The following is an 11383-nucleotide window of genomic DNA, read 5'->3' as shown; positions in this document are numbered from 1 at the left end:
GGCGGGCAGCAGCAGCGGCCCCCAGGCCGGCATCCGGTGCCTGGGGACGGCGGGGGACAGCCAGCTGCAGGCCTACGGCGCCTACAGCCTGGCGCTGGCCGGACTGGGCGGCGCCCTGCCGCTGCTGCTCACGCTCGCGGCCTATGGCGCCCTGGTGCACGCCGTGCTGCGGAGCCACGGCACTACGGTGGCCGAGAAGCTGCGCGTGGCCGTGCTGGTGGCCAGCGGGGTGGCCCTGTACGCCGGCTCCTACGTGCCCTACCACGTCATGCGGGTGCTCAACGTGTACGCCCGCCTGCGCTGGAGGGCCCGCTGCCCCAACTTCACCAGCGAGAGCGCGGCGGTGCACGCCCTGGAGCTGCGCACCTACCTGAGCTACCAGGCCACGCGCGGCCTCATCCCGCTGGCCATGTGCCTCCACCCCCTGCTCTACATGGCCGTGGCGCCCAGTCTGGGCTGCTGCCGCCGCCTCCGCTGCCCAGGGTGCAGGGCATGCCTGGAGCCGGAGGACACCCAGGACTCCGGCCACGCCCGGCCCCTCGAGGTCACCGCCAAAACCGCAGAGCCACGGTCCCTGGAGCAGAGCCAGCTGTGACCGGCCTACCGGAGCCGCCTGCTCACCACAGGCGCCAGGACCCTGCTTCCTCCCCAGAGAAGCCTGTGGTGGCAGGTGGGTGGGACCAGCCCCTGCCCAGAGGAACCACAGCCCAGAACTGACCCCGTTAGGCCAGAGCACTCGCGGCTGGGGACGGGAGGGGTGGGGAGACAGTGACACACAGGAATAAAGGGCACATGGAGGCGACTGCAGCTGTTTATTGCCCTGAAGGCCCCACTCTGGGCTGCCCGCCTCCTGTCACCGTCACCGAGGTCCCTGAAGAGCTGGCTCAGTTGGTGGATGGCCTAGAGAGGAGAGGAGGGGTGAGGGTGGGCTGTGCGGAACACAGATCCCAAAGAGCCTCCAAGACGCCCCCCACGGGGTCCCAGGGGATGGCAGGGACGGCCTGATGGGGCACGTGACCAGGCCCGTCCTCAGCCTCGGGGCGGCCGCGGTGCTGGGACAGGCAGGGGCAGGGCAGGGTCTTACTTGGCCCACTCGACGTTGAGGATCAGGTGGTCGTAGCCAAAGCCCGACACCCCGGCGATGGCGCGGGCGGCGTCCTCCCGACGGTGGAAGCTGATGAAGGCAAAGCCCTGGGGGGGGATGGGAGTGCGGTCAGGGGGGCGCACACGGGACACGAGGCCCGGCCCTCAGGCCCCCCCGGCCCCCGCCCACCTTGGACTGGCCGGTGGTCTTGTCCTTGGCCAGGTAGATGCGGGAGATGGAGCCGAAGGGCCGGAAGAGCTCCTGCAGGTCGGTCTCGCGCGTGTCCTCGGACAGGTTGGTCACGCGGATGGTGGCGTTGTCGTCCGCTGTGCGGCGAGGCAAGCAGCGCTGAGGGCGGGTCCCACCATCCAAGGCCCCACCCAAAGGCCCCAAACACTGCCCCGGGATAATTACAGGGTGCCCGCGTCGGGGCGGCCCTCCCCGCGCTCACCTCGCCGGTTGGGCTGCATGGACTCCCCGCGGCGGCTGGCCCCGTCCCGCAGGCTGGGGGGCACGTACTTCCCCGTCTTGTTCTGGGCGGCCTGCACAGGCTCCAGCTCTGCGGACCAAAGGGCAGTCACGCTGGGCCAGAGGCAGCTGGAGGTCCCTGGGAGGCCCAGCGCCTCGGGGGCCACAAGGACAGCCAGGTGGCCCCAGCCTCCCACAGGGCAGCAGGCACTGACACACAGGGACGGTCCCCAGGACCCCACGCCAGGCAGGAGACCTAAGCCACAGGGCTGGCGTGGCCTGGCTCAAACCCGACGTCAGGTCGCACAGAGGATTGTGGACAGAGGACGTTACGTGTGAGTCCTGCCTGTGGACACGCATACCCACACGGTGACATGTGGGCAGACGGCACGCCAAGGCAGGGCAGTCCCAGAGGTCCCATATAGAGCCTGCAAGCCACATGCACACAGGGGACGACCATCTCCTGACTGCAGTGTGGTCACACACACAGAAGTCCTGCCGGTGGTAGAGGGGCCACCGGGGGATGCTGGAGTCACACAGGAAGCCCGGGTTCAGATCCCGGGTTGACCTGAACACGGGGCCTGTGCTCAGGTGATCATGCCGGCCAGGACGGCAGGAGGAGGATGCAACACAGCCAGGCCCGTTCCGGTGCACCCCTCCCCAATAAACCACCAGACGCAAAGAGAAAGGAGAGGGGCCGGCAGATAGCAGAGCGGGTTATGTTACTGGATTCCCACTCGGCCGACCGCGGCTCAAGTCCCGAACCCGGTGACTTAAAACTTACACTGGGTGTGGGCGTGCACGCCCAAGATCCCAGGAGGAGAACGGAGGAGAGACTACAGCCTGGTCATCTCCCTGGGGGGTGATTTCTCACTGTGTCTCTCTCCAGAGACCACAACAGCCCTAAGGCAAAATCCTCTCAAAAAGAGCACACACACGGGACCAGCAGATGGCGTAATGGTTATGTTGCTGGACTTCCACATAAGCCGACTGCAGTTCGAGTCCCAGACATGGTGGCTTAAAACTCACACCAGGCATGTATGTGTGTATGCGTGCCCAAGATCCCGGGAGGAGAATGGAGTCGGGATTGCGGTGTGGCCATCCTCCCAGGGTGGGGGGTGACTTCTTGCTCTCTCTGTTGAGCACACACACCCTATAGCAAAAATCCCTCCAAAAATAAGCACACACACAGCTCCCATGAAGAACAGACAGGAAAGTGTCACAGCCTAGCAGTGGTGCCGCCCTGGGCGAGAGGTGACAGCCATGTGGGGTACAACCAGGCTCCCCCAGCCCCGTACCTCCTGGGAGCTTCTCCTTCTCGCCGGTGGACAGCCCCAGCTGCTCGGCCAGCTCCTTCTGCATGGGCCCCAGCGTGTCCTTGTAGGGGCAGCGGGTGGTCCAGTGGTCACCCTTGCAGATGCGGCAGGACACGATCTTCTGGCCCTTGAGCTTGTTCATCGGGTCCTCCTCCTCCTGGCAGTTCAGGTCCTGGCAGGGTGCAGGGAAGGAGGGCGGGCGGCTCAGAGGGGCCGATGGCCCTGCCACCCGCCCTGGGCGTGGGCCCACGCTGCAGCCCACCTACCTCTTTGCTGGTGATGAACGTCATGGAGACATCATCGCTGACTGTGGTGGTGGCCACGTTGGGCCCCGGGGGGTCGAACTCTGAGTTCCCGAACTTCTTCCAGTTCTGGCTCCGGGAGGAAGGGGGGACGGATCAGGGTGAGGGCAGCAGGGTCCACTGTCCTCCAAACCCCCCGTAATGGTCTCGTGTTAGTCCCCTCCCCCTGGGCAGGCCGGGTACGAGTTTCCTGCCCCCAGGGACAGCTCTCAGGCCCAGGTGGCAGAGGGGAAACAGTTCCTGGACTAGCTGCCACCAAGGAGCGATGCTCAGGGACGTGCAGGGCTACCAGACTAACAGGGATCTCGAGCTGCTAAAGGAACTGAGCCTGGGGGCCGGCAGGTGGCGTGGTGGTTAAGGGCGCTGGACTCCCACATGGCCGACCATGGTTCAAGTCCTGGGCCTGGCAGTTTGCTCTCTGGCTTTCTCTTTCTCTCTCTTGCTCTATACCTCTCTGATCAAATAAAATAAATAAATAAAGTTAAATAAAATAATTCTTTTTTTTAAAAAAAAGAATTTATTCTAATTTTATTTATTATTTCTTTTTTAAAAGAATTTGACCAGAAAGAGACACAGAGAGAGAGGGAGGGAAGGTGAGAAAGCAAGCCACCAGGTCTGGGACCCGAACTCTGGTCGGCCACATGGGAATGTCCAGCACCTTAATCACCATGCCACCTGCAGGTCCACAGTAAAATAATTCTTAAAAAAGAAAAGAAAAAAAAAAAAAAAAACTGAGCCTGGGCCGGCTCCATAGTCTGGTGGTTAAGGCGTCTGGATCTCACATGGCCAACCACAGGTTCAAGGCCCGGACTTGGAAGCTTGAAAAACACGCGGGCGTGTCCTGTGTACGTGCCAGAATCCCAAAGGAAGGAGAAATGGAGACGGGATTGCACACGGCCATGGCCCACAGGGGTGCTTGCTCTGACGCTGGCAGGCACGTGCCACCTCTGACCAAAAAAACACCCCCAAAGCCCTGAGCCTCAGCTCCCTCCCTATCAAAAAGGTGGGAACAGGGGCTGGATGGTGGCGCAGCAGAAGAACATGCCACTCGTGAGGGCGAGCCAAACCGGAGGGCTCCAGGTTCACATGCAGAGACCTCCCGGGTACACCAGGCATGTGTGCCCACAACCCAGGAGGGCAGGTTTGGGGTGGATCACGGCACTAACAGCCTGTTGAGGTTGCTGGCTCCCTCTCGCTCATGAAAGAAATTTTTTAAAAAATCAGTGGCATGGCGGTTAAGGTGCTGGACTGCCACATGGTCGCCCACAGTTCAAGTCGCGGACCTGGCAACTTGAAACTCACGCTGCGAGGGTGTTACGTGTGTGCCCAAAATCCAGAGAGGAGGGATGGCTGTGCAGCCGCACCCCCACCTGGGGGTGATCTCTCACTTTCTGTCTCTGTCTCTCCAGCGAGCACATGTGCCCTATAGCACAACTCTCTTGGAGGGCCTGCAGGTGGCATGGTGGTTAAGGTGCTGGACACTCCCACCTGGCTAGGGTTAGAGTCCCGGACCTAGCGCCTTGCTTTCTGTTTGCCGCTCTCCAGTGTGTGTCTCTGGTCAAAATAAATGAATAAAACTAAATAAATAATTCTTTTTAAAAAATCTCTTGGGGCTAGCAGGTGGCATGGGTGAGAAAGCAAGCCACCAGGTCTGGGACCCGAACTCTGGTCGGCCACATGGGAATGTCCAGCACCTTAATCACCATGCCACCTGCAGGTCCACAGTAAAATAATTCTTAAAAAAGAAAAGAAAAAAAAAAAAAAACTGAGCCTGGGCCGGCTCCATAGTCTGGTGGTTAAGGCGTCTGGATCTCACATGGCCAACCACAGGTTCAAGGCCCGGACTTGGAAGCTTGAAAAACACGCGGGCGTGTCCTGTGTACGTGCCAGAATCCCAAAGGAAGGAGAAATGGAGACGGGATTGCACACGGCCATGGCCCACAGGGGTGCTTGCTCTGACGCTGGCAGGCACGTGCCACCTCTGACCAAAAAAACACCCCCAAAGCCCTGAGCCTCAGCTCCCTCCCTATCAAAAAGGTGGGAACAGGGGCTGGATGGTGGCGCAGCAGAAGAACATGCCACTCGTGAGGGCGAGCCAAACCGGAGGGCTCCAGGTTCACATGCAGAGACCTCCCGGGTACACCAGGCATGTGTGCCCACAACCCAGGAGGGCAGGTTTGGGGTGGATCACGGCACTAACAGCCTGTTGAGGTTGCTGGCTCCCTCTCGCTCATGAAAGAAATTTTTTAAAAAATCAGTGGCATGGCGGTTAAGGTGCTGGACTGCCACATGGTCGCCCACAGTTCAAGTCGCGGACCTGGCAACTTGAAACTCACGCTGCGAGGGTGTTACGTGTGTGCCCAAAATCCAGAGAGGAGGGATGGCTGTGCAGCCGCACCCCCACCTGGGGGTGATCTCTCACTTTCTGTCTCTGTCTCTCCAGCGAGCACATGTGCCCTATAGCACAACTCTCTTGGAGGGCCTGCAGGTGGCATGGTGGTTAAGGTGCTGGACACTCCCACCTGGCTAGGGTTAGAGTCCCGGACCTAGCGCCTTGCTTTCTGTTTGCCGCTCTCCAGTGTGTGTCTCTGGTCAAAATAAATGAATAAAACTAAATAAATAATTCTTTTTAAAAAATCTCTTGGGGCTAGCAGGTGGCATGGTGGTTAAGGGTGCTAGACTCTCACATGGCTGACCATGGTTTGAATCCTGGACCTGGTGGTCTGTTTGCTCACTTTCTCTCTCTCTCTCTCACTCTGTCCTTCTCTGGTCAAATTAAAATGGATAAACTTAAAAAAATAAAATAAAAACTCTTATAAAAAGGAGGGGGGAGGAATCAGCAGTTAGTGTAATGGCTATGTCGCTAAACTCCCATGTAGTCGAGTTCAAGTCAAGTCCCAGACTAGGTGGCTTAAAACTCACGCCAGGCCGTGCGTGCCCAAGATCCCGAGAGGAGAGAGGAGGAGAAGGGATTGCAGCGTGGCCATCCCCCCTGGGGGTGATCTCTCACTTTCTGTCTGTCTCTTTCTGGCAAGGGCACATGCCCTATAGCAAAAACCTCCCCCCTTCCCCCCCCCAAAAAAAAGGAGAGGGGGAAGGGATGGGGCCAGCAGCAGGAGGTGTGGTGACTAAGGTACTGGATTCCCACATGGCCTACTGCTGTTCGAGTCCCAGACCCAGCAACAAGAAAATTACAACAGATAAATATGTAAATAGTAATTCAAAAATTTTTTTAAAAGGGGAAAATCACAAATTCCTCCCACCTCACTAGGCTGCTATGAGAAAATATGCCCTGCCGTGTGCGTGGCCCCAGGATCAGCACAGGTATGTAACGCAGCGTGCTAAGTGTGTTCCCTGCCAGGGCCGTCTCACGGGAAGGCCTGGCTGTTCCGGCTGGTAGACAGGCCAGGAGACACCTAACCTCACCCCCTTCTTCTTCTTTTTTTTTTAAGTGAGACTTTTTGCTATAGGACAAGTGCGCTCTCTGAAGAGACAGAAAAAGACAAAGTGAGAAATCACCCCCCAGGGGGGATGGCCACACTGCAGTCCCTTCTTCATTCTCCTCTCAGGACCTTGAGCATGTACACACACGTGCCTGCATGAGTTTAAGCCACCGGATCCGGGACTCAATCCAGGGCCGGCCATGTGGGAGTCCTGCACCTCAAGTCAACCACTGTGTTACCTGCTGGCCCCAACACCACCCACTCCTGCACCATGGAGCTCCCAGGGCCCTGAGAGAGGGCAAACATCACAGGCCTCAGTTTTGTCGTCAGGAAAACAGGTACCAACCGTTTCCCCACCTCTGAAAACAAAGGGGCCGGGAATAAAGATTCCCAATTCCCCTGCGTCAGCCCCCCTCAAACAGGTGCAGGAGGGTCTCACCTTCCTCCTTGCCACAGCCTTGGAGGCCTTCCGGGTCTCGATCCTGAAGGTGCGGACAATCTGTGGAGGGCAGGTGAGAGGAGTGGAGTGGGCTTCCTGTGTCTCCAGGCTCCGGGGAACGGGATCGACCTCGCCAGCTTGCCACCCCCAGCCCAGCCTCACCCAGCCTCACCTTAAACTTCTTGCCATCCTCGTCTATCTTGTACTCCGTCACTGTCTTTATGTTGCCATTGATAACCTCCTTGGGAGGCGGCAGTGGAGCTGGGAGGAGGAAAAAAAGAAGCCAATGGAGGCTCAGGGAATGGGGACGGGGACAGGGCAGGCACCAGATGAGAACGGGGCCGCAGAGATGGAGGGGAGGTCGGAGGTCCGCACTCACCTCCCGGCACCAGCTCAGGCTCTGGGCTGGTGTCGCCGGTGGCCAGAGGGATCCCCTTGAGGAGCTCGCTGGTGACACATTTGTCTGCAGGAGGGAGCGTGGGGAGGAGGGGTCGGCCTGAGGACCTCGGATGACACCCACACCCGCAGATGCAGAGGGTGGCTAATGGGGCGCTGGGGGGACCCTGCGGGGACTCGGGCTGGCTGCGGGGTGGCAGATCCCTGGACAAAGGTGGGGAAGGCGGCGGTGACGGGCCCGGGAGTGGCCGCGGGGACCCGGGGCGACCGCGCACACTCACCGTCCTCTCCCTCCTCCTCCACCTGGTCGGCCCAGCTGGGCTTGGAACTACGGGAACAAGTTGGCGGGAGACGGGGTGCCGAGTCAGAGGGCCGGCCCCCGCGGCGTCCCCGCACCCAGGCCCCCAAAGCACTCCCCAGGACCCCCTCCGCGAGCCCCGACTCACTCAAAGTCTCCGGTGGGCATTGCAAACTCTTCTCCACGCACCCCAAGCCCGGGGCAGAGAGCGGAAGTGGGAGGGGTACGAGACTTCCGGTTTGTCTGCGGCTGCCTAGAGCGGCCGGATCGACGCGTCCACAGCGCCGCCTGTGGACGGAGGTGGAGGCGCAGGCTGTGCGCGCTGCCGGGTGATGGTTCCCATAGGAGGCGGAGCAGCGATATAATTAAAAATGAGCCCTTGGGATCAGCAGTTAGGGTAATGGCATATAAGCGACCACAGTTCGAGTCCCGGACCCGGTGGCTTAAACTCAAGGTGGCTTAAACTCAGGCTGGGCGCGTGTGTGTGCCCAAGATACCGAGAGGAGAATGGAGAAGGGATTACAACGTGGCCATCTCCCCTGGGGGGGTAATTTCTCACTTTCTGTCTCTCTGTTTCTCTCTGACTTTCTGGTGAGCGCACGTGCCCAGGGCCCCTATAGAAAAAACCCCTAAAAAAAAAAAAAAAAAAAAAAAAAAAAAAAAAAAAAAGCCCTGCCGGGGACAATGGGTGGCATGGTGGTTAAGGCACTGCACACCCCAGCATGGGTAATGATGGTTCAAGTCCCAGGTCTGGTGGCTTGCTCTGTGTGTGTGTGTGTGTGTGTGTGTGTCTTTGGTCAAATTAAAAATAAATGAATGAGGGGCCCCCAGGTGGCGTGGTGGTTAAGGGGCTAGACTCCCATATGGTTGACTGAGGTTGGATGGAGTCCTGGACTGGTGGCTTTTCTCTCTGTCTGTGCCATCAAATTTAAATGAATAAATAAATAGATGAAGTTAAATAAATAATTCCCTAAGGAAGAAAAGAAAAATGAGTCCTGTTAAGATACTGGGACTCAGGGGGTGGCCACGCTGCAATCCCTTCTCTTCTTGGGATCTTGGACACACACACACCTGCTCAGTGTGATTTTGAAGTGACTAGATCTGGGATTTGAACTGCAGTTGCCCGTATGCGAGTCCAGTGACGTAACTGCTACACCATCTGCTGGTTCCCATAAAGGACATTCTTTTGGAGAGGTTTTTGCTATAGGGTGTGTGTGCTCGCCAGAAAGACAGAGAGAGACAGAGAGACAGAAAGAAACCACCCCCCAGGGAGGATGGCCATGCCACAATCCCTTCTCCTCCATTCTCTTCTCAGGATCTTGGGCACGTATGCACATGCGCCCAGCGTGAGTTCAAGCCGCTGGGTCCAGGATGCGAACCGCAGTCAACTACATGGGAGTCCAGCAACATAGTCCTTAAGCCAACTGCTGGTTCCCATAAAGGACTTTTTAAACCAGGCTAAGGTTTAGGCTCTTTATCCTGGCTGTAAGAAGAGGGAGATTATTGAAATATTTTTTATTTTGTTTGGTTTTTATTTTTGAGAGATCTTTGTTATAGAGCGCGTGCTCTTGCTGGAGAGACAGAGAGAGAGAGAGAGACAGAAAGCAAGAAATCATCCCCGGAGGGATGGCCATGCCGCAATCCCTTCTATTCCATTCTCTTCTTGGGATTTTGGGCATGCATGAACACCTGCCTGGCATGAGTTTTGAGCTGCCAGGCCCAAGACTTGAACCGTGGGCAACTACATGGGAGTTTGGCAACGTAACCATTAGGCATCTGCTGGTCCCTCATCGAAATGTTTTATTTTGGGGGAGAGGTTTTTGCTTTTTTGCTATAGGGCATATGCACTCAACCAGAGAGACAGACTGAAAGCGAGAAATCAGTCCCTGGTGGGATGGCCACACCGCAATCCCTTCTCCTCCATTCTCCTCTTGGGATCTTGGGCACACACACACATGTACCCAGCGTGAGTTTAAGCCACCAGGTCCAGGACTTGAACCATGGTTGACTACGTGGGAGTCCAGCAACATAGCCATTACGCCAACTGCTGGTCCCCCTCATTGAAATGTTTTTAAGTGATGCCCGAGATAACCAGATTTTCTTGAGAAAGATTCCTCCGGAAGCCCGCAGAGGGTAGAGTGGAAGGGAATGAATTAATCCAAGGCCAGGAAGGAGCCTGGGAGAGCGAGTAAAGGAGAGGGGTTTGGAGGTGAATGGCGACCAGCAGCAAAACAGGGCGACCTGTGGCTGACCCGCCACGGATGGTTCCACGTTCGTGTCCAGAGCCCTCCATGAGTATGGTGGGCACGTGCGTGGCCACAATCCAGGGCTGGTTACAGCTGGGGGCATAGCAGTGTCAGGACCCTATTGGGCGTGCTGTCTCTGTCTCTCAATCTCTTCCTTATGAAAGAAATACATTTTTTAAAGTACCATCTTTCAGGAGGGTGGCCTGGCAATATGGATGACAATATAAAGTTTGTACAAATATTTGTCCAAGCTTTCTAGAACTGACTGTGAGAAGCACAACATCTAAACAAGCTTGCAGATGGGCACAACTTTAAAAATGGTATCTTCCCCGGTGTTTGTAAGATGAGGAGAGGCAGATGCTCACCCACACGGCTAGTGCATGAAATTATGCAAGCTTTTTGGATGGAAACTTGACATCTACTAAATGTGAAATACACACATGAGTTTTCCTTTGCACCGGCTGCTAATTCAACCTCCGAGTAATTTGCGCATGTGCACAAAGATGTGGGAATAAAATGTGCATGCAGGGGCCAGCAGGTGGCATGGTGGTTAAGGCACTGGACTCCCACAGATTTAACCACGGTTCGAGTCCCCGACCTGGTGGTTTGCTGTCTCACTTTCCCTCTCTTTCCGGTGAGCGCATGTGCTCTGTAGCAAATTAAAAGGTAATAATAATGATAAGTAAAATTAAATAAATATGGGACCAGCAGATGGCATAATGGTTACATCGCTGAACTCCCATGTAATTGATCGTAGTTCTGAGTCCTGGACCTGGTGGCTTGAACTTACACCAGACACATGTGTGCGTACTCAGAATCCTGAAAGGAGAATGGAGGAGGAATTATAGCATGGCCATTCCCCCGGGGGTGATTTCTCACTTTCTGTGTCTCAGTCTCTGTCTGGTGAGCACACATGCCCTACAGCAAAAATCTCAAAAATAAAAATATTATTATATTTTTAAGAATTATTTTATTTTACTTTATTTATTTATTTATTTATTTTAATTTGATGAGAGAGAGAGAGAGAGAGAGAGGGAGAAAAAGTGAGAAAGAAGCTGCCAGGTCCAGGACTGGAACCTAAGTCAGCCATGTGAGAGTCCAGCACCCTTCACCACCATGCCACCTGCTGGCCCCCTCATTTTCAACTTGTAACAAGACCAGTCAGTCCTAACTCTGCAATACCATTCAAATCTGCTCCCTCTCCGTCCTGCGCCCTCTGCTGTACATCAGGGCTCTGGCCTCACTGGCCTGGCCCCACGCCGATCTCCGTCTCTCAGTATGGCGCTGCACACAGTCTGCTGGCCTGAGCCCCCACAAGAGTGGAGCAGCAGGCAGGCTTCCTGGTGAAGAACACAGGTTTTAGAATCAGAGTCATTTTTTCTTTCTCTTTC

At 56.4% G+C, this 11383-nt stretch overlaps 2 protein-coding genes across 2 annotated transcripts; one reads left to right on the top strand and one right to left on the bottom strand.

Moving 5' to 3' along the window:
- Position 1: 1 nt before the first annotated feature.
- On the top strand, positions 2-687 carry P2RY11 (purinergic receptor P2Y11; the record flags this gene model as incomplete). Its single annotated transcript, XM_027765559.1, has 1 exon — positions 2-687. A coding segment is annotated over one exon (594 nt), but the record flags the coding sequence as incomplete, so codon positions are not given.
- A 106-nt stretch (positions 688-793) lies between these two features.
- EIF3G (eukaryotic translation initiation factor 3 subunit G) lies at positions 794-7978 on the bottom strand. Its single transcript, XM_006161563.3, has 11 exons — positions 7895-7978; positions 7730-7776; positions 7432-7515; positions 7225-7313; positions 7053-7112; positions 3135-3239; positions 2851-3040; positions 1536-1643; positions 1274-1410; positions 1085-1191; positions 794-900 (listed from the first exon to the last, which is right to left on the bottom strand). The coding sequence occupies exons 1-11, from the start codon at positions 7912-7914 to the stop codon at positions 885-887; spliced, it is 963 nt and encodes a 320-aa protein (XP_006161625.1). The 5' UTR covers positions 7915-7978; the 3' UTR covers positions 794-884.
- Between the last annotated feature and the right edge of the window lie 3405 nt (positions 7979-11383).

This window comes from Tupaia chinensis, unplaced genomic scaffold (assembly GCF_000334495.1).
Source record: "Tupaia chinensis unplaced genomic scaffold, TupChi_1.0 Scaffold138665_1, whole genome shotgun sequence".
Taxonomy (NCBI): Eukaryota; Metazoa; Chordata; class Mammalia; order Scandentia; family Tupaiidae; genus Tupaia; species Tupaia belangeri.
The sequence above is the reverse complement of the archived record's forward strand: the minus strand, read 5'-3'. Positions and strand labels throughout refer to the sequence as shown.